Source organism: Panthera pardus, unplaced genomic scaffold (assembly GCF_024362965.1).
Source record: "Panthera pardus isolate Hobbes unplaced genomic scaffold, ASM2436296v1 HiC_scaffold_25, whole genome shotgun sequence".
NCBI classification, from domain to species: domain Eukaryota; kingdom Metazoa; phylum Chordata; class Mammalia; order Carnivora; family Felidae; genus Panthera; species Panthera pardus.
The window spans coordinates 14,032,880-14,060,453 of record NW_026526821.1 but is presented as its reverse complement, the minus strand read 5'-3'; the positions used below and the strand labels follow the sequence as shown (position 1 = coordinate 14,060,453).

The following is a 27,574-nucleotide window of genomic DNA, read 5'->3' as shown; positions in this document are numbered from 1 at the left end:
AACCACGTATGGCCAACCGCTCCAGTATTAGCATGACTATAAAAGCTTTCAAGTTGGGGTGTACCACGGTGCTCAACTACTTTAGGAAAGGACAGTCCCTCTTGGGGAGGGGGATCGATGATGCCTAAGGCCACCAAGCGTCAGTCAGAATCCCAGATACGTGGAAAGGAAGGAAATACGGAATGAGGAACCGTAGAGGTTTAGGTGTAAGCCAGATACCTGCCAGCTCAAGAGTGGTCACTCAGCGTCCCCAGTTTTTTTCCAGCACTCTCCAAAGAGCTTCTCAGTTGGGTTTGCCACTTGTCATCGCCATGTTCCTCACCGGTTCCCGCTTGCCCACGGCTGACCCCTAGGAAGCCATACGGTGGGACCTCCCCCTGCCCTTCCCATCCAGGCGAGTCAGAGCACACACCGCTGCCTGTTCCCAGGCGTTGTCCCGGGCCCACGGAGGCGTGAGGTCCTACGCGTCAGGACTCTGAGTCACGCTCAGTCACTGCCACTGAGCCGTGAGCCCGAGTGTGCCAGGGACTGTGGAGGCAAACCTCACCTCCCAGAAAACCCCTTTTCAATCCAAAGCCCTTTCAGGGCACCAGAGAGGGACCAGTGGCCACACTGGCTGTCCCAAGTTCCAGCCTCGATCCCCACAGGGTAGCCCGGGCTGCCCCAAATGCCACTGTCCCCGCCCCCACCCTGCCCCCGCATCTCCATCGCAACACGCTTACCTCTACATATCTTAAAGAATTAATGAGGGAAGGGGTTCCCATCATCCCCCAGCAGAGCTCCTGTTCTCAAAGATAAATTCAAGCCCCGTCCTTATGTAAAAAGACATCTGCTCAAAATAATAGAAACCGCTATTTCTTTCCCAGATGCTACCCCCTCAACAAGAGTCCAGAGGTGTTACCACCAACCGTTTTCTTAGAGGTCAAGCTCAGAGTCGCATGTGCTTGTCCTCTCCCTAGCAGTGTTTTCCAGGAGCCACCTGCCTCCTGAGATCACCCTGACACCTAAATGTGGACATTTTTAAATCTTAACACGGTAATAAGAACAGTGGCGTGCGTCCCCGTACCTGCCGTGTTCCAGCCACTGTACCAGACGCTTCCAGCACAGCCTCTCGCTTCTCCTCACATCCGTCAACCCCGCGAAGGAGGTTGCCTTATCTCCCATTTCCCCATCCCACCTCTAAGGCTCAGGGTGGTTATGCCACTGGCTCAAAGTCACACAGCCGGGAAGTGGCTGGATCTAGGATCCAGACCCGGGCAGTCTGACTCCGGAGCCTGGGCTTCACCAGGACCGCAGCGGCGGGCAGAACACGCTCACCACTTGTGCCGCATCAGCCTGTCGCCTGGATGGACTTTATGCCGGAGGCAGAGGTGACCGATGGGCGTGCACGGCGCGTAGCTTCGTGGAGGGTGTTGTGTTGCCCGGTGGCCGAGTGACAGAACGGCCACTCCACTAGCTGGAGCCCAAGGGCCCATGGAGTCGTTCCCTGCAGCGGCTGTAACCAGTTACCACGCACGCAGTGGCTTAAAACAACACCAGCGTGTTCTCTCACTGTTCTGGAGGTCAGAGGTCCAGAATCAGTGTCACCGGGCAAAAGACGTCAACGAGGCTCTGAAGGGAGAATCTGGGCGTCTGGTGGGCACCCTGCATTTCTTGGCCTGTCGCCTCTTCCTCCGTCTTTAAAGCAATCGCCCCAATCCCCTTCTCCCGTCTTCCCATATCCCTCTGCCTCTTACTCCCAAAGGCCCTTGTAATCACATTTAGGGCCCACCTGGAGAATCCCGACTGCTCTCCGCATCTCCAGACCTTAAGCTTAATCACATCTGCGGAGGCCCTCTTGCCACGTGAGGACCATGGGATTAGGAATGGACATTGGGCAGGGGGGTTGAGCATTACTCTACCCACCACAGTCAGGGTGGCCTGGTTTCAGCTGGGGCCGGGTCCAGGGGCTCAGATAACGTGACCACCACCCTCCGACAGCTGCAGCCAAGGTCCCAGCCGAGTTCCCAGGGCTGGCTCTCCCATTGGTCCAGTTTAGGTCACGATGCTCATCTTTGACCCAATCGCTGAAGCCGGAGGGCTCCTGGGTCTCTCTGATTGGTTGAGCCTGGGTCACGTGGCCATTTTCCTCACCCCCCCCACCCCACCCCCCTCGGTCTTAACTCGCAGGTGTTAAGGTGTTTTCCCCAAAGAGAACGGGGGGTTGTGTGGGTGGTGGAATGACAAGCCCTCGGAATGGTGCCTGGCACGTAATAAGTACTCAATAAATGATGATCACATATCATCGGACCCAGAGGACGACTGAGGAAGGGGGGACCTCCAGAAGCTAATGCTTGAAGAATACTAAGTTCACTCTGCGGATGAAGGCAGAGAGCATTCCGAGTGGAAGAAGATACCCTGGTTAAGGCAAAGGCTTCCACTATGGGGCCAGGGTGACCATATGTCCTAACGTACTCACAGGTAGAGAGGGGTGGTCCTGTTTTGTGCCTGTCCCTCCAATGTAATCTTCACAGCAGCCCCTTTGAGTTGCAGAACTATCTTGGTTTGCATGATAAATTATATGGTCACCCCCCCCCCCCCCCCACATTACACCCAACCTGCTCATTTATAAGGAAACCAAAAGCAAGAGACTTAACCGGAGGTCACCTAACCTTTAGTTAGGCAGAGCTCAGGCTAGAATCCAGGGCTGGTAACTCCCAAGCCAGTGCTCCCCCGCTCAGCTCTCCTACAGCTGATTAACCAGCCATACCTCTCCCTGTCTTTCTCTTCGTGTCACATTCTCCGCAGGATTGCGACCAGATCCACGTTGACGACGTCTCATCCGATGACAACGGGCAAGATTTAAGGTAAGACTTTGGGGAGTCCAAAATGCCCCCTTTTGATTGGCGATCGAGCTTGCCTTTCACCAGGAAGCGGAGAGGAGGGGCGGGCTGGTTATCAGGCTGATGTGTGTGCCTGCCTCCGCCAGAACCCACAGGGTGCAGCCCAACCCCCACCCTGCAGACTCTTGCCCATCACCTCCAGTCACCAAGGCAGAGATTTCCACAGATTCTCCAAGACTCTGCTTATGTTTATCTCGCTGCATTTTTTTTTTCCTACTTACTAAAGTAAGGGGTGCACATCGTAAAAAACTCAAACACCACCTGATCTAGCCTCCCGGAATCACCGCCACTAAGAGTTTGGCACCCCTTCATTAGCACACGTACAGTATTTACTATAAAAGTTGATCAGTTGATACTCAAAATATTTCTTGACTGAGTAAGAGGTATGTGTCTGGTTTCTAGGGGCAAACCCTCCTAGGACATGGATTCCAGAAATAAGGTACCCAAAACGAGACAGCTTTCAGAGGAATGTGGCTGGAATGTTCCAAGCCTGCCCCTGAGAAAACCTTATAAAAATGGAACCATAGTTAATCTGCACTTATCCAAAATTATCACAACCTAGTGCCTCTTGGCCCATCAGAAATATTATTAGACCGAATGACGCTTCGCTTAGGGGGCCAGTAACGTCGCTTAGTGTTTGTGTCTTCTGTCTCACTCCAAAAAAACAAATCAAAGCTTCTGTGACTGGGCCCTGGGAGTTGGTTCAAAGCCCGGCACAACTAGGAGTGATAGGCCAGCGCCTGCTTCGTATTAATTAGCCGTTCTGAAAATCCCTCGCAATGAGGACTGGCAGGGAGCAATCCTCCAGTGCCAGCCAAGGTTTCTCTATTTATGGAGTAAATAAACCGCAGATCGAGGTTAATTGTGTCCTTTCCATGACGTCACAGCTGGGAACCACTCTCCCCTTCACAGCGGTGAGCGACCAGAGTTCCGTTTTTATAAAGCTTCCCTGTAGCTGGCTGGCTTGGGGCAGAGAGCAGTGCTGCTCTGAACCGGGTTTCGTGCTGAGCTATTTGGAAACTCACTTCCAGAACCCGCCATCCAAGGAGGTTTTTCCCCATAAAAACCAAGCTCTCCCATTTCTTCACTCAGGAAATCTCTTCTGAGCACTTGCTGTGTACCAGGCACCAAGCATCAAATGCCCTTTCTTTTTTTTCAGTGAACAACAGAAACGAACCTTGGTAATGCCCTTACTTTGCCCCATCACAGTTACCACGGGGAATAGATGCTCTTTTCATCATCCCCATTTGACAGTCGGGGAATAGGAGGCACAGAGAGATTAAGTAACTTGCCCAACCTCACACAGCTGGTAAGGGGGGGGTGGTGCGCGGGATTCAGGGACGCCCTGCCCTGCCCTCCACCTCTTGGCAGAACATCCAGGCGTCTCCCCAGGGTTTCCTCTGAGTTCTTAGTCAATGTTCTTTTTCAAGACTAAGTTATCTGGTCTTCCCACACTCCCCAGCGAGGGGTCTGTAAGGCGGTGCCTTGGCTTCCCGTCGTAACTTAAAGGAAAACCTTTGCGATGTCCGGAGTCCTTGATGTCTTGCCAGTGAAGCAGGAGGGTGTCCCCAGATTTCTTACAGCAGGAACCCACTTCGGTGGCACAACCTTGACTTCCAAACAGAACAGTGATCCACGGAAGGAAAGGTATTGGCATTGGCACGTACATCAGAAATCTGAAGAAATGCGGAAGAGGCTCTGTTGACAGCTCGTCACGTGGTTGCCACTGAAGACCCGGCTGATGTCGGTGTCCTAGCCCCCGGGGATGCTGGCCAGCGAGCCGTGCTGACGTGTGCTGCCACTGCGGGGGCCGGTCCTGTTGCTGGCCGCCTCCCTTCTGGAACCTTCCCTGACCAGATCCGGGCAGCTTCCAGGAGCCACGCCTTCTGGTGGCTACTGATCCCAGGATTGACCGCCCGCCCGCCTCTCACGGTGGTCAGCCCTGGGATCAGTAGCCGCCAGAGGTGCTAACCTGCCTGCCGTTGCTATGTGTGTGACAGACCCTCCCCTGAGCCCCGTGGACATCGCCACCGCATCCAGCAACAAGGGGGCTCACGTGGCGGGCCCGGTGAGGCCCCGGAAAGCCTGCACGTTCGTGGCACCATCTGCCGTGACCACCCGCAGAGGCCATGCCTGATCTCGGCTCCTACAGAGACTTCTGAAGAGATCGAGAAGGAAGAGCAGGTCGCTGCTGGAAGGGCTGTGACCGAGGAGGAACTTCCGGGGGAACGGGCTGCCCTGGCTCCAGAGTTCGCTGCAGACGGGTCGGGAGGCGCACAGCTGCCTCGGTGCCTGTTCGGTGGCTCCCTGGTCCGCCCACCACCGGACACTGGCCTGCGGCTCCCACCGCTCCGGCCATCGAACGGGCAGGAACGACCCCGGAGGGGTCGAAGGCTGTTCTTCCACAGACAGTTAAAGAGAAAATGGAAATGAGGTTGGCGGAAAATAACGTTTCTGAGAAAGAAGGAGGAGAAATTATCTAGCAAGAAGGGAATGTTTGCAGTAAAGAAGAGGAAGGACCACGTGGCAATTGAAGGGTGGCTTCTGGAAACGAGGGGACGTGACGAGGTAAAGTCATTTCTCCCGCTTCTCGTCGGGTTGCCTGCGTGCTGGAAAAGCGCCCCGCACGAGTGAGTCCCCGACACGTGGCTCCCCTGCTCCCATGGTTGGATGTTGTCGGCCCCCTTTTGCTAGTTGGGTGTATTTCATTCATCTTTAACCCCTGGTCATCACCACCCAAGGAGGGCTGAAAGGGAGAAGAAGCAACAAACATGTCTGTGTAATAAAGCCATTCACATCTTTCGTGGGAAAGAGAACGTTTTTGTCCGAACGGGTTATCAGGTCAGACCATGTTCTCCACGGGCTTTTGTACATTTCAGAAGAAACTATACTCACCCGTATTCTCACCGTCTCGAACCAACCGCTTCCTGACATCATGACTTCTTGCTTCCAATGATATACACAGTCACACTCGCAGAAATGTCCGTGACAAATGGCACAGGTGTGTGTGTGTGTGTGTGTGTGTTCATATGAACCTGTGGGCACTGTCTCTTTCTGGCTTTTCACGCAGTGTGCTGTGGAGAACGCCAGAGTCTATATTCGAGGCCTTTTGGATTAAGTCGCCCGGCCCGCGTGCCCCAGGAAGTCCCCAAGGTGAAATTAGCTGATGAGTCCGAGACGTTCATCCCAGGCGTTTCTGTGGCTTCCACAGGCTTCCGCTCAAGGAAGGCTGAGCCCCAGGCACAGAACAGCAGCATGTGACATCGCGCCGTGCTCAGGCTGTGCACACCGCAGACGCCCCACAGGGAGAACGACCCGGCCCCTCGTGCTCTTCAAATGCCCTTGACCTCTGCCGCAGCAGCGGCATTGAAGTACCAGACGTGCGCAAGATACGGTTTCCAAGTGTCGCCTCACCCCTGCCGCAGCGCGTCTTGCTAAAAAATAAAATACCTTTCTCTCTCCGCTCTTCAGCTCATCACAGAAAATCTAGAAACAGCAACATAGTGCAAAGAGGAAAAACGTCAGCCAAACGCACAGCCTGAGACAGCTGTGGCGTCACACTGACCTGTTCTTTCTTTTCTAGAAAGAGACTCATTTTTTAAGCTTTGGGCCATACTATACGTATGTCCCTTGTCACGCTGCGGTTTTTCCCTGCGATGGTATGATTTTGCAAACCTCCAGCAGAGCTTCTGGCGGAGGGAGAGAAGACGGGGGTTTTCGTCCTCACGTGCTGGTTGCTGCAGGTGGGGAGCGGCCCCCGCTTTCCCGTCTGGGCTCCCAGCTGCCACTTCTGTCCTTAACTTTGTGACACCCTGGCTCCTCCCCCGTCCACGCGTGGAACTCGCTAGGCCAGCATATGCTTCATTCGGGCGGAGGATCGCATCTGCAAAGCCAGCAATCGACTCTGCCTAATTTAACAAACCCAAAAAAACTAAAGGGCGCCTGGGTGGCTCATCTGGTGAAGCGTCTGACTTCGGCTCAGGTCATGATCTTGTGGTCCGTGAGTTCGAGCCGAGTCGGGCTCTGTGCTGACAGCTCAGGGCCTGGAGCCTGCTTCGGATTCTGTGTCTCCTCTCTCTGTTCCTCCCCTGTTCACACTCTCTCTCTCTCTCTCAAAAATAAAAATAAATTTTAAAAAACTAAAATATGGCACTTCCGTGGAAAGACAGGGAGATGCTCCCAGAGTGGGAAGGAGGGGTTAGCAGCCGGGCCTTACAGGGGGCGCGAGACAGCACAGATTTGGGGATCAGAGTAGCGGGAGCTAATGTGTTTTCTTCCAGACTCTTCTCTCAGGATGAACCGGCCACAACCATAGTTTGGACTTCCCTTCTGGCGGCAGAAGGGGGGAGGGGGGCTTTTCCTAGCGTGGCCACTGCACGCAGGGGCCTCGGGGGGCCGTGGGGCCCGCGGTCTCCCGGCCAGGAGCCCCCCCCCTCGCACACTGACCGCGTCTCTCGCCCCCTCTCGCAGCACGTACAACTTCTCCGCCGACGGCTTCCACAGCTCGGCCCCCGGAGCCAACCTGTGCCTGGGCTCCGGCGTCCACGGCGGCGTGGACTGGATGAGGAAGCTGGCCTTCCGCTACCGGCGGGTGAAGGAGATGTACAACACGTACAAGAACAACGTCGGTGGTGAGTGGGTGGGGGAGGGCCGGCCGCGCCGTGCGGGGGGAGGGGGGTTGCGGGGGGGGGGGGGGTGCGGGCGGGGGGGGGGTCTGCCTGTGCTCAGGCCGCGGCCGGGGCCCAGGCAGGGTCAAGGACGGCCGCGGCCCCTTGCGCGTGAACACGGCCTCCCTAGTGCGTTCCGGGGGCGGGGGGGGGCGCCCCGGGAGAGGACACTACATCTCACCTTGACGGGGAGGAAGCTGAGAACAGATGACGCCGCCTGCCCAGGATCACATGACCACTGGGGGTGGGGGTGGGGTGGCCTCACCGCACGTCTTCACCAAGTGTGGTCCCCGCACCAGCAGCACCCGGAGACGTGCTGGACCTCAGCGTCTCGGGCCCTCCTCCGACCTGCCGAGTCTGAGGCTGGGGTGGGCCGGCCCTCTGCTTCCATCACGCCCCCCAGGCGACACTTGTCACTCGCTGGGGCTGCAGGGCCGGTGGCTTGGCGCTTGCGGCTCAGACGGCCGGTCACCTTGGACGTCAGACTCTCGGGCCCTACTCTAGGCGACTGAGTCAGAATCTGCATTTTGAACAAGATCCCCAAGTAATTTGTGGAAACAGTGAAGCTGGAGACGGACTGGAGGCCACTGATTCTCATATTGGAACCACCGGAGGCATTTCCAGGTCTGATTTTCTTTCCTTGTTGAGAGAGAAAGAGAGAGAGAGAATCCCAAGGAGGCCCCGACTCCAGGTTCCATCTCACGGCCGTGACGTCATCACTGGAGCCAGAGTCAAGAGTTGGACGCCGAACCGACTGAGCCACCAGGTGCCCCCGGTTCTGACTTTCGTGGCTGCAGCCTGGGTCGGAATCACAGAATTCAGGCTCAGGTGTGCAGTCAAGGGGACAGCCACCAGGGTCAGTAGCAAGAGACCATTGGTTATCACGCTGAACAATAAGTCTGGACGCGGCTTTGGGCAAGCACTAGATCACTATTTCTAGACCTTTCTTAAGAGGAGGTGATGCTGCCTCTCCCCAAGAAGGCATTCGGGGGCGTTTCGATTGTCACAGTGTGTGGAACCAACCGCTGGCCCATAAAGGGAAGAGGTCTGAGCAGGCAGCCGATAGTGTTGCCATATACCCCGTGGCCCCCAGAGTGTCTAGGGCCCCCTCCCCCAGCCCCAGAAAGAGTCCCGGAAAGAATTTAGGGTCTCAAACTGCACAGAACCTACTTCCCGTCCCAATGCCTCCACTTTCTAACTACCTCCCTGAGCCGTGGCATCTAAATCTGAGAACTGGGGATAAAACTAATTCTGTCTCCCTGGGTTATGGGAACGTGTGTTGTTAATGGGCACAAAAGTCATGACTCTGTGCCTGTTAGATAGGGGGCACTCAGAAAATGGGAGCATTTGTCCTTAGTTCCTTTCAGTTTTGCTTGGGAGTTTTTCGAATTCTTCTCTGCCTTCTGCTTTCTCCAGACGGACTGTCGGTTTTTGGGGACGGATTTTCTGTCTCGTCCGTGGCTGCAGTCCTAACACAGTTCTGGCAACAGCTAACGTTTGCTGAGCGCTTGCTGTATGCCAGGCTCTGTGATGAGGGCTTGTCATCTAATATCTTATTTGCTCTTTACGAGACCCCCATAAGGTAAGTGCTTTTGTCCTCCATGTTGTGTAAAGGTGGAAACGGAGATCAGAGACGTTAAGTAACCTGCCCAGCGTCACACAGCCCAAGTGGCAGAGCCACCGCAATGGAGTGCCAGGCCGACTGCCTCACCACCTCTGCCCACACTCCGTGGCCTCTCACACCCAAGTCTGTGGACTGTGAGAGGGAAGCAGAGAGCGGCAGAGTCAGCCCTGCTTGCTCACCCACCCCTACGTGGAGAGAAGAGGGGAGCAGGTGTGCTTGGACTAGGGGAGACGGGTGGAGTCGGCCAGTAGGGGCCACCGTGGGCAGCCCTCCCCTCCTTCCCCCCACCCCACCTCCAGTCTCTGCATGTTACTCCTCCTCACCTCCCCCCAGCTGTTCCCGCATCACAGAACTAGCCTGGGGAGGGCTGCAGCCCCCAGCCTGGGGCTCACCGCACACCCAGGAGCCCAAGGGTTTTGGAAGTTGTGCTCAGAAGAGAGACCTCTGCAAGATACAGGGTGAAGACAGAAAATGCTTAACAAGGGGCGCCTGGGGGGCTCAGTCCATTCAGCATCCGATCATGATCTTCAGCTCAGATCATGATCTCGCGGTTCCTGAGTTCGAGCCCCCGTGTCGGGCTCCGTGCTGACAGCTCAGAGCCTAGAGCCTGCTTGGGATTCTGTGCCTCCCTCTCTCTCTGCTTCCTTCCCGCCCCCCACCTCAAAAATAAATAAACATTAAAAAAAAATTAACAAGCCAGCCTCCAGGAGGCAGGGGCTGGGTTCAGAGAGAGGCCTTTGCCTGATTTCACACCTCCCTCTACCACACCCTGTTGTACCCCCCAGCGGGTTACTTAACCCCTCTGTGACTCAGTTTCCTCATGTGTAAGATGGGAACAATGACGCGGCCCAACTCATGGGATAAATATCAGGGTCGTGTGAATTAACACGCGGGAGACACTCAGAACAGGGCCGCCGCACCGTGAGCACTTCTTAAATGTCGCACGTGTCCGGGGAAGGAGAGCAAGTCTGACGCAAAGCCCCAGGTAGGGGGCAGGCAGACAGAAGCTTGAAGCACGCTTCCTAGCAGGTGCCAAGTCGGAGTGGTTGACGGGCTGGCTACCCATGGCAGCACCCGGGGGAAGCCTCTTGCGAAACATACGGCACCGCGCCCCTGAGAGTTTGCATTGTTATCAAGTGCCCCAGCTAAGGGGCCGTGGGGAAGGTACAGAGAGAAAGGAAAGCCAGGGGCCACCTGAAGCATTCCTGTCCCACTGAGTGCATGCTCCCTGGTGCAGCACCAACCATGCACCAGCCCCTGCCATACAGTACCTCCCAGGGGCTGGTACCATGGTGCTGAACGAAGCCGGCTTGGTCCCTGCCCTCACGGAGCAGACGGCATGATGGCTGAAGCAGACGTGGGACACGTAATCACACAGATGCGTTTCGAATTATACCTGTGCCAAGTGCTGTAAAGAAGAAGTACAGTGTGTTGGCGGAGTATAACACAGAGCTGACCGGGATAAGCCTTCCAGAAGAGAGGACGCTGGAAATGAGTGTGAAGTTTTATGCAAAAAGGGAAGGTGTGGTCCAGGTTCTGAAACGAGGTGTGCAAAGGTCCTGAGACAGGAACAGACCTGATGTTCCAGGGGACAAAGAGGAGGCCACCGGGACGGGAATGGAAGGATGTCAGGGCAATGGCGAGAGGGGAGATTGGCAACCTCGCAGGCACGTGGACTGTGGAGTCTGAACTTCATCTTAAGGGCCTCGACGACTGACAGGATGATGATCAGGTTTAGAAACACCGTAGGGTGGGCTCTGGAGGTCTGCCGCCTGGCTGCCAAACCTGTCTCCATTATGTCCTCCCTGCGGTGAGCAAGTCCGTCAACCTCACACAGCCTCAGTTTCTTTACCTGATTTACACAATGTTATATGCCCATTATATCTCCATTAAAAATAAGTAAAAAGAGGGTCCCCCTCTAGGGTCATTGTGAAGATGAACGAAATAAATCATGTTAAGAGCCCAGGACCCTACACATAGTAAGCACTCAATAAATGTTAGTCATTTTTATTTCCTTATCCATTTTTTGTCTCCACTAATAACAGTATGAACTCAATCATCTGCATATTTTGTTCATCTGTGTATGCAGTGCCTATTACAATACTGAGCACACAGAGGGCACTCCTGAAGTCTTGGTTGGATGGATAGATGGATGGGTGGATGGATGGATGCAGGGATGGATGGATGGATGGATGGATGGATGGACGGATGGACAGAGGGATGGATGGATGGATGGATGGATGGATGGATGGACAGAGGGATGGATGGATGGACAGAGGGATGGATGGATGGATGGACAGAGGGATGGATGAATGGATGGATGGACAGATGGATGGATGGATGGATGGATGGATGGATGGTTGGATGGACAGAGGGATGGATGGATGGATGGACAGAGGGATGGATGGACGGATGGATGGACGGATGGATGGACGGGCGGGCAGAGGGAGGGCTGGATGGACGGAGGGATGGATGGATGGACAGAGGGATGGATGGACGGATGGATGGACGGATGGATGGACGGGCGGGCAGAGGGAGGGCTGGATGGACGGAGGGATGGATGGATGGATGGACAGAGGGATGGATGGACAGAGGGATGGATGGATGGATGGATGGATGGACAGATGGACGGATGGATGGATGGATGGATGGATGGATGGATGGATGGACGGATGGACAGACAGAGGGATGGATGGATGGACGGACAGAGGGATGGATGAACGGATGGATGGACGGGCGGGCAGAGGGAGGGCTGGAAGGATGGGAGGGTGGATGGGTAGATGAATGGATCAATCAGTAGATGGGTTGATTGACCCATCAATCCCAAAATAAGATTAAAATCACTGGATTAAAGTGGTCCTTGGGTGTCATCTGATTTGAAACCCAGAGAACCAGTAGCTACACTCCCCTTCCCTAACCACTACCGCCCAGACTTCTAAAATAATAACTAGCCCATCTTTTCTTCCCTTGTCCATAGGTTTGATAGGAGCTCCCAAAAGAGAGACTTGGCTACAGCTCAGAGCCGAGCTGGAGGCTCTGACCGACCTCTGGCTGACCCACTCTCTAAAGGCGCTCAACCTCATCAATTCCCGGTAGGTGGGAGCCCCCTTTTTCCTTTGCGCCCCTGAACGTTCCCCGATTTGAGGGTGGTGGCTCCTCCATTTCCACACTTGGGAGAACTGGACCCTCCAAATTCTCATTTGCAGGATTTCCAGACATTTGATAAAGCAGAGGTATTATCAGACACGAGGGACACCTTGTACCGTAGCTGAGCAGATAGCTGCAGAGACTTCCCAGGGTCCAGCGGAGCCCGAACATGTGTACATAGGTCCATCTTGTCCCATCCACCCTTGCCCACATCACCCACCCTCTAAAAACCATCTTCTAGTAGACCGCAGATCATCTGGCACTTACGAGGTAAGGAGCGTCCAGTTTCATTCTGGGCCTCCCAGTAAGTTGCCTCTTGCTCCTAAATAAGGTCACCTGGGCCAGAGGACAAATTACCGTCTGTGCTCTAGCATCCCAGAATCTCGCGACGCCGCACACGAATGGTCACAAAATGGCCGCTGGCTCCATCCCGCTGATGCGTCTAGTTTGACACGCACTCTGGCCCCAGGATGGGAAAGTAATCCATGGCTCCCGGTTTCTGGATTCTGTAAAAATTTCAGAACTGCTAGGTGCTCCCCAGTGCACCCCAGCCCTCACCACTCCCCGTTGTCCTACACCTGATCCACATTAACTCTACATCACCGATAGGCAGCTGCAGCTGCTCAAGTGCGGCCCCCGCAGGACACGTTTTTCTAAATAAAAGTATTGCACTCGTGTTTCAGTGTGCCAGGCAGCCTCAGGCTTAAAGGAGAGGAACAGCTGAAAGATCTTCGGGCCCCACTCTCACCTGAACGTGACTTAGCCAGAGCTCCCAAACCCCACCAGAATGCCTGCCGACTCCAGGCTCAGGCTGCCGGGTGACCAAGCCCGGCCTGGCTCTACCTTGGTGTTCTGACCCACGGTCTTTTTTCTCCGTCCTCAGGCCCAATTGTGTCAACGTGCTGGTCACCACCACTCAACTGATTCCTGCCCTGGCCAAAGTCCTGCTGTATGGACTGGGCTCCGTGTTTCCTATCGAGAACATCTACAGTGCAACCAAGACAGGTAGGGAGAACCCAGACCTCGGGGTGATGCACAGAGGGTGGGTGAGGTTAGCTTTCCATCCCTTGTGTGAAAGGCTTAAGGAAAACGGCATTAGGAAAGCTAAAGAACTTCCCTGTCCCGGGCCATGACTGAGATCCCCAGAACAATCCCACAAACCACGCGCTTCAACCTCAGCCTCCAAAGGAGTTGGTTAGGACCATATTCTAAAGTGTGTGTGTTAGTTAGGATACCTGCAAAGCTGCTGTAACGAATACACCCCAATACACGGGCTGACATCAGAATCAAAGTGTATTTCTCCCTCACGTGTCAACAGACCAGAGACGAGTGATCCAGTCTAGTGGGGCAGCTCTGTCCTGAAACTCACACAGACTCCCAGGTCGTTCCCATCTTATTTTTCCACCATCCCCTGTGGGTTTATTCTCATGTGTGTGGTCGAATCAGAATCCTACCACATTGTCATTCTGGCTTGGGCGGGGGGGGGGGGGGGGGGGGGGGGGGGTTGTGCAGAGAGGAAGGAAAGAGATACACTGTACTTTTACTCACCTCCTGTTGGCCCCAGCTTAGTCACATGGCCATGACTGTTTGCAAGGGAGGCTGGGAAATGTAGTCCATAGCTTAGCGCCACGACCCCAGGTAAAAGTCATGGAATTACGTTACTAAGAAGAGGGAAACAGGGGCGCCTGGGTGGCGCAGTCGGTTAAGCGTCCGACTTTAGCCAGGTCACGATCTCGCGGCCCGTGAGTTCGAGCCCCGCGTCAGGCTCTGGGCTGATGGCTCGGAGCCTGGAGCCTGTTTCCGATTCTGTGTCTCCCTCTCTCTCTGCCCCTCCCCCATTCATGCTCTGTCTCTCTCTGTCCCAAAAATAAATAAAAAACGTTGAAAAAAAAAATTTAAAAAAAAAAAAAAAGAAGAGGGAAACAGTCCTCACCACAGCATGGCACAGGCTGTGATTTTAATTCTAGGTGGTTACAAGTCACCAGATAATCCTAACTCTAACCTTGAACCACACAGAGAGAAAATGTTTGGGTTTTTTTTTTAATTCTCTTTTCAGGAGAGAGTCTCAGTTTAGTGTTATCCTGCTTTAACACCTCTCTTAATACTTAAAATCTCTGGGGCACCTGGGTGGCTCACTCGGTTGGGCATCCTACTCTGGTTCAGCTCATGATCTCATGGTCCTTGAGTTCGAGCCCCACGTCAGACTCTGTGATGACGGCTCAGAGCCTGGAGCCTGCTTCGGATTCTGTCTCCCTCTCTCTCTGCCCCTCCCCCACTAGCACACACATGCACTCGTTTTCTCTCTCTCTCTCTCTCTCTCTCTCTCAAAAATAAACGTTAAAAAAATCTTTTTTTAATTTAAGTAAAATAAAAATAAAATACTTGAAAATCTCCATTATTAACAGAGAACAAGCCTTAGGCTTCGAGCTTCCATCAGATAAAAGAATTTAATAACTAGAAATTAACAGCATCATTTATCATCAGGGCAGGTAATATTGGTTTTCTTGGGGAGGGGGGTCTTCTTACATGACCTAAAACTGTATAATAATACAAAATAAATCTAGTTAGTTAAGATTTTTTTTTAAGTTTATTTATTTTGAGAGGGAGAGTGTGCACATGTGTGTGAGTCACAGCAAAGAGCCCCACTTAATCTCATGAACATGAGATTATGACCAGAGCCGAAATCAAGTCAGACTCTTAACTGACTGAGCCACCCAGGCACCCCAAGACGTTTTTAATTAGAAATTTTTACCCTTGTTTTCTTCTGTGGAAAAAAAAAAAAATTATAGTATACTTCGGAAGCAATTTTCCCAGAGCAGTTTTTGCCTTTAGTGGAGTTCTAGATCTGAACGTTACGGAAAAGTGCCTTTCGATTTTAAAATCCTGGACGTCAGGCCCCGGGTGGCCATTAGAGCCTCTGCAACGGGACTTGGTGAGCCTGTCGTTTTCTTTCTGCACAGTCTACTCGTGTGCCTTGGCGGCTTAGTTAGAACCTCTTTTTAAAATATTTGTTATCATGAGGTGCCAGGGTCGCTCAGGCGGTTGAGCGTCCGACTTCGGTTCAGGTTGTGATCTCACCGTCCGTGGGTTCAAGCCCCGCGTCGGGCTTTGTGCCGACCGATCGGAGCCTGGAGCCTGCTTCGGATTCTGTGTCTCCCTCTCTCTGCCCCTCCCCTGCTCATGCTCACTCTCGCTCTCTCTCTCTCTCAAAACTAAATAAACATTAAAAAAATAAACAAAATTGAATAAAATATTTTTATCTTTAATTATGGGAAAATACACATACAATTTACTATCTTAACCACTTTTAAGGGTGCAGTTCAGTGGTATTAACCACATTCACATTGTTGTGTAACCGTCCCCACCATCTGTCTCCAGAACCCTTTCCATCTTGTAGAACCAAAGCTCGATCTGCATTAAACAGCAACTCCCCACTCCTCCCTGCTCTCAGCCCCTGGCGACCACCCTTCTACTATCCGTCTCTGCGAATGTGACTGCTCTAGGGACCCCGTATAAGTGGAATCATAGGACACTTGCCTTTTTGTGATTGGCTTGTTGCACTTAGCATACTGTCCTCAAGGGTCATTTCCATGTGGTGGTAGGTGTCAGATCCCCTTCCTTCTTAAGGCTAATAGTCCGTAATCCGTTACATGTACATATGACATTTTTTGTACCTACTCATCTGTCAACGGACGCTTGGTTGCTTCCATGTTTTGGCTGTTGCAAAATAATGCAGCTGAAAAAATTAAAAACAGAACTACCCTATGACCCAGCAGTTGCACTAGTAGGTATTTATCCAGAGGACACAAAAATGCTGATTCAGAGGGGCACGTGCACCCCAATGTTTATAGCAGCAGTATCAACAATAGCCAAATTATGGAAATAGCCCAATGTCCATTGACTGGTGAATGGATAAAGAAGACGTGGTGTGTATATATATAATGGAGTGTATGTGTATACACACACACACACACACACACACACACACACAGTGGAATATTACTCGGCTATCAAAAAGAACGAAATCTTGCCATTTGCAACTATGTAGGTGGAACTAGAATGTATTATGCTAAGCGAAATAAGTCAGTCAGAGAAAGACAAATACCGTATGATTTCACTCATATGTGGAATTTCAGAAACAAAACATAGGGGGAGGGAAGGAAAAACAAGATAAAAGCAGAGAGGGAGGCAAACTGAAAGCCATTCTTAAATGCAGAGAACAAACTGAGGGTTTCTGGAAGGGAGCTAGGTGGGGAGATGGGCTAAACGGGTGAAGGGCATTAAGGAGGGCACTTGCTGGGATGAGCACTGGGTGTTAGATGTAAGTGATGAATCACTACATTCTACTCCTGAAACCATTATTACACTATATGTTAGCTAACATGGATTTTAATTTAAAAATATATATATATACTACGTATTTTTAAATGATAAAAGAAATATCAACTTCAAAAAAAGAATGCTAAAGGCACAATTCAACTGTAAAAAAAAATGTGTGTGTGTGTGTGTGTGCATGTGTAGTGATTCCATTCTATATTTAAATGAATTCGTTTAAGTAAAAATAGAAGCGTGAGTTGATTTTTTTCAAGATTACCTAACAGTGATTCCCAGATTTGGTCCTAACTGTTAATGGTAGTTCTGGAGTATTCGAGAAATTCTGGTCCAGGGTAGCGCACGTCAAGAGACGATTCATGAACGAAGGATCCAGCCAGTGGCCAGATGAGCATCCTGTGATAGAAGTTTTAAAGCCAGGTTTCATGTAACAGCATCTTTTTCCCGTAGATTTTGCACGAAAGGAATCTGTAACCCAGACGCGTCTAAAATGTTTGTCCCGCCCATCGACTCTGTTTCCACGTCAGAGGCATTAAATCCCATCGGGGAAATGTTTTAGCCACTTGCTTCCCACCTGGGGAGCCTGAAGGTCAACGAGCTGAGGGTGATCCAGGTGGAGACCGCACAGAAATGTGGCCTCCAGCTCCCTGTTTTAACTTGAAAAGCATGATTTTTTTCCCAACGGTCAGGTTTCTGCTCTGATGATGCCGCATAACAAACGCTCAGTGGCTCGCAGTGTGGATTTCTCCCTCATGGGTCTGGGGCGTCTGCCGTGGCCCCCCTACGCTTGCCTCCGGGTTCCGCTGTGTTCCACACGCGCCCTCACTGTGGGACCAGCGGCCATCAGGGGTACGTTCGTCTCATGACCGATGGCAGACGTGAAGGGGGCCAAGCCACACCACCCGCACGCGTTGCCCGTGGCAGGTCCCCAGCATTCCGGTGTTGGTCAGAGCAAGTCACGTGGCCGGCCCAGTATCAGCGGGGTGGAGAACGGGCTCCACCTGCTGTAGGGAGAGGCACTGCACGGTGGTAACGTCACTCTGTTAACTCACAGTTGTGACTCACAGCTCTGCACCCGGCCTCTGCTCCCGCAGAGGAGAAAGCGGGCACAGAGGGATTAACGGTCTGCCGCAGAGCTGAGTCCTACCTAGGGCAGGATAAGAGAGCGGCTCGGAGCTCAAGCAACGGGGGCAGGCAGCCTGGGTTCAAATCCCGGACTCTGTGCTTGCTAGCTGGGTGTCCCGGGCAAGTGACTTGACCTCTCTGTGCCTCAGCTTCTCTGTCTGTAAAAAAACTGGATGATCAAAATACCTCTCAGCATAGGACAAAGTTCCCCGCAGAGCACAAGTGCTCACACATAACAGTTGTTTTATTATTATTATTATTATTATTGTTACTGCTGCTACTGGCACTACTCCTCCAGTCCTTTTCGAGGCACTTCACGGGCCTCAGTTTCTTCATCTCTAAAACGGGAATTCCACTGCTTGCAATTTCATACGGATTGCCATCATAGTAAATGAATAACGTTAAGTCAGTGGTTCCCAAACGGAGCCGGGAAAGCAGTTTGCCTCCCAGGAGAGATCTGGCAACATCTGGAGACATTTTTCGTTTTCCAGCGGGAGGAGGTGCTAGCGGGGAAGCTGCTGCACATCGCAGCGATCGGGGCAGCACCCCCGGCACAGAGTTACCCAGCCCCACGTGCCAGCGCCGCCGAGGCTGGGAAACCCTGCTGTGGGAAGCACTCGGCACAGTGCTTGGGATACAGAGAACCCAGCGAGTGCGGCTACTTTTAGTTGTGCTGTTCTCGTCACTGTTCCTGCACCTGCTCACACATCAGGATGAGCTGAGATCCGAGTCCAGCTGCGGCTGCCCACGCAGCCGGGCGGATGGGAACCACCAAGAGGTGGTCCTCACCGGGTAGCAAGGAAAACACGGGCAGGGGAGCCGCCCTGAGGCCCAAGTCTGTCCTTAGCGATTACGAGTCGCCACGGTCCTGGGTCCCCAGCGTCTTCTCTCTCTTTCCTTCCTGTGCGTGCAGGGAAGGAGAGCTGTTTCGAGAGGATAATGCAGAGATTCGGCAGAAAAGCCGTCTACATCGTGATCGGTGACGGCGTCGAAGAGGAGCAGGGGGCAAAAAAGGTACCTCGTCCGCCTCTCGGGCCACAGGGCCCTTTACCCAGATTTCCTCCACTTCCCAGGCAAAGGCTGGGTCCCCTCCTTCCCAGGCTCTTAGCTCCCAGGCCCCCTCCCGTTTGCAATCGCAGAAGCATCCTGAGTAATTTCCTTCTGCAAATCCCCCTCGGTGCCTTTGGCTGCCGCCCCTGGTAGCCCTGGATGTTTTCTGGGACAACTGCTCGGGAGCCCGGAGACGCTCTGTCAGGGCAGGCTGGTGGGGGGCTGGTGCACGTGTGTGCGCTTTACTTCATGCTCACTGATCATATGTTCCAGGAACCCTTCCCAGTTAATAAAGACAGCATTAAGCTAATGAAAAAGAAAATCCTGCATTTGTGATCTCGGGCCCATGAGGAGAGGGGCAGGGGGCTCTGGTGGCCGCAGCTCTGCTGTTGGAAAAGAAACAGCTGCCAGAGCCCTGGGTCTGGACCTGTCAACAGCATCCCAGAGAGCCTGCCGCCCCCCACCCAGAGGCCTGGGAAGTGGGTCGTTAATGTCACAGAGCTTAATTGGGAGGACCTGGTTTCCCCCTTCCCTCCCCAGCGACGGATTCCAAGGAAATGCAGAAACGTTCGGGGTCTTAGTGCACAAAGCCTGAAAAGAGAGGGAGGGCCCCTGGGGTCCCAGGAAAGGGGGCCGGGGGCGGAGCTAGAAGCCCCCCCACCCCCACCTGCAAGGTTCCTCCCCTTCCCAGCCCCTCCGGACTCCACCTTTAGGCCTCAGGCTTCAGCCGCACTTGTGAGGGAAGAATTCCCTGATCAGCTACCTCTCTGGTCCGTCCAGCAGCTACCTCCCCGCCCCGTCCATATTCGTTCCAGCAACTACCTCCCCGCCCCGTCCATATTCGTTCCTCGGGGCCTGTGTGAGGGGTGGCTTGAAGGGGGACCCTCCAGCTAGTGCGTAAGCTCCATTAGCTGGGCCTCCGCCACCCGTGTGCCCGCAGCTGTCACGGTCGCTGGGGAGCCTGCAGTGAGCAGAAGGGGCAGGCTCTCACCCCTCCCTCAGCTCACAGCCTGGGGGCAGGCATGTGTGTGAGGCGGTAGCCAGAGCTTTGGAGAAGACTAAAGCAGGGACTGCCAAGGGACCGTGGGGGCGGGACAGGTTGCAAGTGTGGTCAAGGTAGGCCTCGTGCTGGGGGTGACAGGAGAGCAAAGACAAGAGGAGGAGAGCTAGTGAGCCAAGTAGATCTCAGAGGGAAGGCAGCCCTGAGCCAAACCGACTGAGCCACCCAGGCGCCCCCTGAGCTCTCCTTTTTAAAGCACATTTCTTTAACTTTAAAAATGGATTGATTTAGGGGTGCCCGGGTGGCTCAGTCAGTGGGGCATCCGACTTGATTCCAGCTCAGGTCATGATCTCACATGGGATGGAGTCCCACGGCGGGCTGTGTGCTGACAGTGCAGAGCCTGCTTGGCGTTCTCTCTCTCTTCCTCTCTCTGCCCCTCCTCTGCTCCCATGCCCCCCCCCCCCGATAAATAAATGTTTTAAAAATGAATTCATTTAGAGAGAAAAATGTTAAGTAACTAATCGTGATAGAGGTGATAACACAAGAAATGACCAAAGCAGTAGCATGAATCACATGAATTACCACGCATGAGTGCTGTTCCAGAAACGCTGTGCCAGGTCAAGAGCATGGTCTGTGTGATGAGACGATCCACTGTCAGTGTCTCTGGCGCCCTCTCTCCAAGCTCAGACCTGAGAAGTCTGCCCTAAGCATGTGACCGTGATCAAAATAAAGTTTTGCTTCTATCACAGTTGGACTGGAGAACCAGCTTAGGCCTGTGGCCCCTGGCACCCCTTGCCTGCCATCCGGCCGTCACCCAGAGGACGACAGGGCCGTCCGTGGAGGTCCTGACACTTTCCCGCCTTCTCACCATCAGAGAGGGTTTGTTAGGACAGAGTAAGCAGTAAATGTTCTGAAATGAGCCCTTTCTCTCTAGAAATGAAATGCTAATGGACGATATAACCATGGTGTCCAAAAGGCCAAGGTCCGATGACATCGGACAGAAATAAAGGGCAAGTTATTATGTCCTCACGATACCGTGTGCTTCGGTATGTAAATGTTCGGGTACACAGTCCCAATGCTTGTGCCCATAAGTGCCGTGGCCGTGGGTGCGACCCGGCAAACGCAGAGGGACACAGGGGTGCAGTCTCGACCGTTCACGAACCAGGTCGGGTGCTGCTGTCCTAACGTGCTTTCTCCAAACTGCTAAGCAACTAACTCATGGAAAGATTCCGAATAGAACAAAATACAGGTTTCCCTTGATTTACCCGTTGCGTTTCTGGAAATTCAGGTTTGCTTGAGACCATGCGCAAGCTACACTGTGTTTATATGTGACCTGTAAAACGTGGGGTCCAGTGATTACGTATGGGTTTCTCCTTGCTTGAATATCTGATAGCACATTCGAAAATCTCGAAAGTCAGGTCCAAGGTGTGTGAAAGGGGGTCGGACACGTGCACCCCCCCCCCCCGCCCCCGCAGTGCCCCCAGACATTTAGGGGGGTCAAAATTCACACCTCCGGAAATTTCCGCACTGACCCCTAGAGGGCAGGCTTTTCCTCCTTTGAGAACAGCTAGTCTGGGCTCACCTTCCTGTGCTGGGCCAGGCACCTCCCTGGCCTCACCCTCCCGCCAGCCCTGCTCCCGCAGAAAGATTGCGACGGGGAGTGCATATTCTACCCTAAATCCGAGCTCTGCCGTTTTAGGCTGTGTGGCCTTCGGCAGATGACGCCCCCTCTCTGAGCTGCCTTTCCTTATCTGGAACGGCTGCTGGGAATCTGCACCCAGGGCTGAGCAGAGAAACCATGCGTAGTGAGTTCTCACCAGCCCGAAGCTCTGTTAGTATTCTGCACCCGGCAGTGGGGAGGGGGAGGAAAGAGAACACAACCTTTAGAAATTCAGGAGAGCTTTCTCTCTCCGGGGGAGCCAGGGGAAAGAGAAAATACAAATGCTCATTTGCACATAATTGTGAAAACTCACCCAAATCTCTCGTTTGCTTGCTCCGAGCCCTTGGGAGAAGCGCTTTGCTGCGACCTGCGGAGGAGGAGGGGGTGGGGGGTCCCCAGCAGGGACTGGGCGGGAGCATCTCAGCAGGGCCGGTGCCTGGAGCGGGGCTGGGGTGGCCGGAGATGCCCGGCAGGTTCAACAGTAGAGAGGCCCCTCCCTCGGTCACGTAAAAGCATCCACAGGCTTCCGGGACCCGGGCTCCTTCCGTGTTGTTGCTCTGCCATTTCCAGTGCTGCTCTTGCCACCGCCCACGTCCACACTGCAGCGACCGGGGAGGAAGAGGGGGAGGATGCCTCTTCCCCTGAAGGCCGCGGGCGGTCCCGGGGGGACCCCACGCTGCTCGCGTCCCATTGGCCAGATCTGAATCACGTGATCCCACCTGGCTCCGGAGCCCGCTGGGAGATGCAGCCTTTGTTCTCGGCCACCCTGTCCCTCGCTAAGAAAAAAGGAGGCCGCTTCTGCGAGAGAAGGGGGGGAGCGATGATGGAGGCCGCTGGCAGTCTCCGTCGCCACGGGCCTGTGGCAGGGCTGTGACTGGCACCTCGGGGCGCCTGGCCTAACCCCGTGCCCTTAACCACTCCTCCTGATTACTGACCTCATCGTTTTACTTAATCCTCAACCCTCCCTGCAAAGTGGGTATCGTTTGCTTCAGTTTACAGAGGACGTATCTGAGACCCAGAGAGGTTAATTAACGCACCTAAGGTCACACAGCTGTACACGCCAGCGGATGTGTGTTTTGCTCCAAATGCCAAACGAGAAGGGGGTGGACCTAGGAGTTTCGAGCACTCCCCCCCCCCCCAGCTGGTCAGACAAGAGTGAGAGGGCACACACACCCCTGTATACTGAGCTCCCCCCCGAAAACCTCCGCCAGTGTCTAAAGCGGCAGCCCCAGCCCATTAGCGAGCAACGCTGTGCACCAGCCACTCTCCCGGCCTGATGGATGGGAGTCATTAGCCCAGGCTGCCGGACACCCGAGCAGCGAGAAATACGGCGACCGGACAAGGGGCTGAGGCTGTTCGGGCTGACAGGGTTGTTAATATCTCCATTTTAGCGGGTCGTTTGTCTCCACCTCTCCACAAGTGATAAATCCACCTGCGCTCTAGGGCTGGGATCGAGGTGGCCGAGACGTTCTCTTCCACCTTTGCTCATTTCGGCCCAGAAAAATGAATTACGCTCTTTAAGGGGAGACAGGATTGGCCGGGCAGGAACCAAAATCCATCTTTGCAGAGAAGGGAAGGTTTGGCTGAGGTGAGGAGGGGGTCGGGGAGCTGGGGCAACAGGAAGGCATTAAAGAAACGGCATCTGCTACCCGTGATGGGTGGTGTTCTGCTTCCTTTGAGCGAAAGAAAAAAGGATGTGGTCACTGAGGACTTAGAGAAACTCACCTTGCCACTTCCCCCCTCCCTCCTCTTCACTCCTTCTGTGTGTGTTTCTTGAGCACCTACTATGTGCCAGGAGCCACGCAATGCAGTAGTGGACGTGACATTCCAAGCCCCAACTCACCTCAGGGCCTTTGCACTGGCTTTGTCTTCAGCCTCGACTACCCGAACACACAGGTTTGCACATCCTTCTCGCCCCCAGGGGCCTGCTTAAGTGTCACTCCCTAGAGAGGCCTTTCCTGACCCAGCTGTCAGAATAGATGTCCTCCCCCAGCTGCTCTCTGCCCTGCCTCCCTGCTCTATTTCCATCACAGTGCTCACAAGACAAAACCATCTTGGTCATTTCATGCCTCTGGATTTCTTATCTGTGGCTCCAGCGAGAACCCTGTGTATGCGTGCACCACCCCTGCAGGAGGCTCCAGGGAGGGCACAGCAGTGGACAGTCAGAGGCCCCGCCTTCGGGATGCTCTCCCCGTCTCAAGACCCTTCACTTAATCACATCTGCAAAGTCCCGTTTGCCGTGTGAGGTCACATATTCACGGGTTCTGGGGATTGGGACCTGGATGGACATCTTTGGGGGGCTATTATCCCGCCTGCCACAGTCGAGAAAGGTAAAGATCAACAATGATATAAAGAATTCGCAGAGTGATAACGTGCAGAGTCCCCAGAGGCGGGGAAGGATTTGATGGGTTCCAGGACCCAACAGGATGCCTGTATAGTTTCTAGCCTGTGGATGTAGAATCTCAGAGGGCAGGACTCCGGGCATCCACATGTTCATCAAGCACCATCTGTTCACTTTGTAAATAATTTAAGGCCAATGGCTGTCTGGAGGACGCTCAGAATCTCTTAGCTGCAGGTAGCAGAAAGCCCATGTAATGACGAGTTAAACACTTGCTCACCTAACAACCTTAGAAGTAGATGTGCCCCAGCTTGTTTTTCGCCAAGCATCCCTATCTATCATCTTGCTCTGCCTTTCTAACCATCTTTGGCTTTTCTCGTTTCTGATTTGTTGCCTCGTGATCTCAAAATGGCTGCCACAGCTCCAGACATCACATGCTAACGTGACACCATCCAAATAGGATGGGAAAATAAGGAGGAAAGTCTCTTCTCCGGTGCCGCCCTCTAATCCTGGAGGAAAACCTTTCCCAGAAGCCCCTCGCCCCTTCCTCCTGGGCTTTCAGTGGGTCACAAGTCAGGAGGGATACAGGACACATCACTGGCAAACAAGGCCTGGCGTTGCCACGGCTTGCTTAGAAATCATAACTCATCCCCTAGGCCTGGGCACAGTGCTGCCAAATTCGGGGTTCCGGAAGCAAGAAAGGAGAGGGGCGTTGGGCAGGCAACAACTTTAGCCAATGATTAAATCGTCCAGCGATAAAAACGTACCCGGCCTTCTCCTCCGAGCCTGACATAACATCTCTGTGGCTCAGTCTCCTCATCTGTAACACAAGACAGGGTGCCTCTCTCGGAGATCAGTGACCTGGTTCAGGGAGGTGATGCGTGTGACACGTTCAGCGCGGTGCCTGGCACGGGACAGATGTTAATGATTCTGTGATGACGGTGATTATGATGCTAATTAGTTCTGGCTTGCCGGTGATTGAACTTCGGTTAAATCCATTTTTTTTTCTTTCTCGTCCCCCACTTGCGAAAGGTGCTTGTGTTTTTGCCTCCAGGTTTTTTGTTGGCTTGGGCGGCTTCAGGGAGCAGTAAACACAGAGCACTAGCCCAGGGTCTGACTCCCCAATGGTAGATTTAAAAGACTATTATTTGATTTTGTTTTAACGTTTATTCATTTTGGAGAGACAGAGAGAGAGTGCGAGCAGGGGAGGGGCAGAGAGAGAGACAGAGAGACAGAATCGGAAGCAGGCTCCAGGCTCTGAGCTGTCGGCACAGAGCCCGACGCGGGGCTTGAACCCGTGAACCGTGAGATCATGACCTGCACCGACGTTGGACGCTTAACTGACTGAGCCCCCCCCAGGCGCCCCAAGAGACTATTATTTAAAACCCTGGGTATCACAGGCGGTCTCGCTGGGACCCGCTCGGTCAGTTTAGATGGGGATTAGCACACGTCAGGGAGGGGTGAAAGTCGCAGGAGCACCCGGTAGAGACTCTGATCGTGAAGCAGCAGGATCAAGGCCGGTGTTCTAAGAAGGACGGCTTTGTCACTGCGTGACTTCTTTCCGGGTCAGCGCACCGCCGAAGGCCACGCGGGTCCCGGGGGAGGGCAGAGCATCAGACAGTCAGTGTCCCAGGCAGCACAGGCCCCGAGGGGAACAGAGACCGTGGCCGGACCGGTGGACCCTGGCCAGACAGGGGGTCTGCCTCCTGGCTCGGGAAACACCCACGGGCCACGCTGACACGGGTGGCCTTCTCACCGGGCTCCAGCTGTGGGCACAGGGAGGGGGTGGCCGGCGGGAGGCGCCGGGCGGGGCCATAACCCAGCGGCTGGCGTCCTGTGTTCCTTCTGTTCCAGCACAACATGCCCTTCTGGCGGATATCCTGCCACGCCGACCTGGAGGCGCTGCGGCACGCCCTGGAGCTGGAGTATCTATAGCAGGACCCCCGGCCTCGCCACCTGCCACCCCGGGTGCCTCCCACCCACCCGGGGCCCTCGCCTCCCCCGCCTCCGCGCCAGATGCGGGACCCCGGGCCCCGCGGCCGAGGGGACGTGCCTGGCGACCATCTCAGAAGCCGTCCTTGCAGTCCACGTGGGTCCTGAGACGCAGAGTGCCCGGCAGGGGCTTGGGCATATTTAACTTTGGAGGAAAGGGCCGGCTGGGAGTCCGGGCTTTTCCACAAGACTCAACGGAACAAAAGCGACTTATTGCTGATTTGGGGGAGGGCTGGCGGTGAGGAGGGGGACGGGCTTGGGTTTTACTTTTCCTTTTTAATTTATGGACTGATCTCACTACTCCGGTATTACGCTCTCGTGCCTGTGTCGTGGGTCTTCTTAGTCGTTGGCTGGGCTTGGTTTTCTGAACTGGCATGCAGAGCCGTGCTGCTCTAACTGAAGCGCTCTCGGCTCCAAGTTGTGCTTTGGGGGGACAATCATTCCTTGAACAATTGGTGAGGGAGGCGATTCGGGGCTGATGGGAAGACGGTTGCTTATCTTTGTTTTTAAGGCCCTAACCTGACGTCATGTGGACAGTGCACGTGCCTTATGCTGCCATCTTGTTTTCTAGGGGGAGGGGACCCTGGGGAGGCGGCGGTACTTTGTGACGGATAAAAGGCATTAAATAAACCCACGTTTACATTTTGAAGTGGGGTAGGGTGTCGCTACTTTATGACCGCTCTTCTTAAGGCCTCCGTGACGTCTGTTGTAATAGGCTTTAGTAGACTTTGAGCCATCCCCACAGGAAGATGTTTGGGTGACACAGACAGACCTGCCCCTTAATCCTGACATTAACCACCTGGGTGGTCAACTCCTTTTCTGCTGTTGTGACTAAATGTCCAAGGCTGGGTCTCACGGAAACTGGGAGGTCACAGTCTGTAAGGTAAGTGTGTTAGCCTGAATTCTAGAGGACTCAGGGCTCCCAGTGGTCAAGGACAGCATCTTCCTCATTCGGTATACTCAGTGCCCATAAGAGCCTGACACAGGTACAGCGTTTATTGAAAGTTGAATGATGGATGGATGGATGGATGGACGGGTGGTAGATGGATGGATGGACGGATGGATAGATGATGGATAGACAGATGGATGGTCAGATGGGGGATGGATGGATGGATGGATGGTAGATGGATGGATGGATAGATGGATGGATAGACGGATGGTCAGATGGGGGATGGATGGACGGATGGTAGATGGATGGATAGACAGATGGATGGTCAGATGGGGGATGGATGGACAGATGTATGGACGGATGGTAGATGGATGGATGGATGGATGGATAGACGGATGGTCAGATGGGGGATGGATGGATGGATGGACGGACGGATGGTGGATGGATGGATAGATGGATGGATGGATAGACGGATGGTCAGATGGGGGATGGATGGACGGATGGTAGATGGATGGATGGACAGATGGATAGATGGATGGATAGACAGATGGATGGTCAGATGGGGGATGGATGGATGGATGGATGGACGGATGGTGGGTGGATGGATGGATGGATAGATGGATGGATGGATGGATAGACGGATGGTCAGATGGGGGATGGATGGACGGATGGATAGATGGATGGATAGACAGATGGATGGTCAGATGGGGGATGGATGGATGGCTGGGTGGTGGATACCTAAGATTCATTGGCCCCAGGCTATCTTCACTGTTTCCCCAGCAATATCTTGCAGCTCTTGAGAACAATCTTAGAGTAACTGGACTATACAGCACTCACAAACAAAAGCCCTTGGCCTCCCAGAAGTCTG

At 53.8% G+C, this 27,574-nt stretch overlaps 1 protein-coding gene across 3 annotated transcripts in view; it reads left to right on the top strand.

The window, feature by feature from the left end:
• Positions 1–26,466, top strand: part of EYA2 (EYA transcriptional coactivator and phosphatase 2) — a 256,663-nt gene extending 230,197 nt beyond the window's left edge. For all 3 annotated transcript variants that reach the window (XM_019458255.2, XM_019458253.2, XM_019458256.2), the window contains 6 exons: positions 2,788–2,846; positions 7,353–7,513; positions 12,151–12,265; positions 13,204–13,325; positions 18,691–18,791; positions 25,680–26,466. In XM_019458255.2, the coding sequence (XP_019313800.2) occupies positions 2,788–2,846; positions 7,353–7,513; positions 12,151–12,265; positions 13,204–13,325; positions 18,691–18,791; positions 25,680–25,760 (639 nt within the window). In that variant the 3' untranslated portion in view covers positions 25,761–26,466. The remainder of the gene's footprint in view (positions 1–2,787; positions 2,847–7,352; positions 7,514–12,150; positions 12,266–13,203; positions 13,326–18,690; positions 18,792–25,679) is intronic.
• The last annotated feature ends 1,108 nt before the right edge of the window (positions 26,467–27,574 follow it).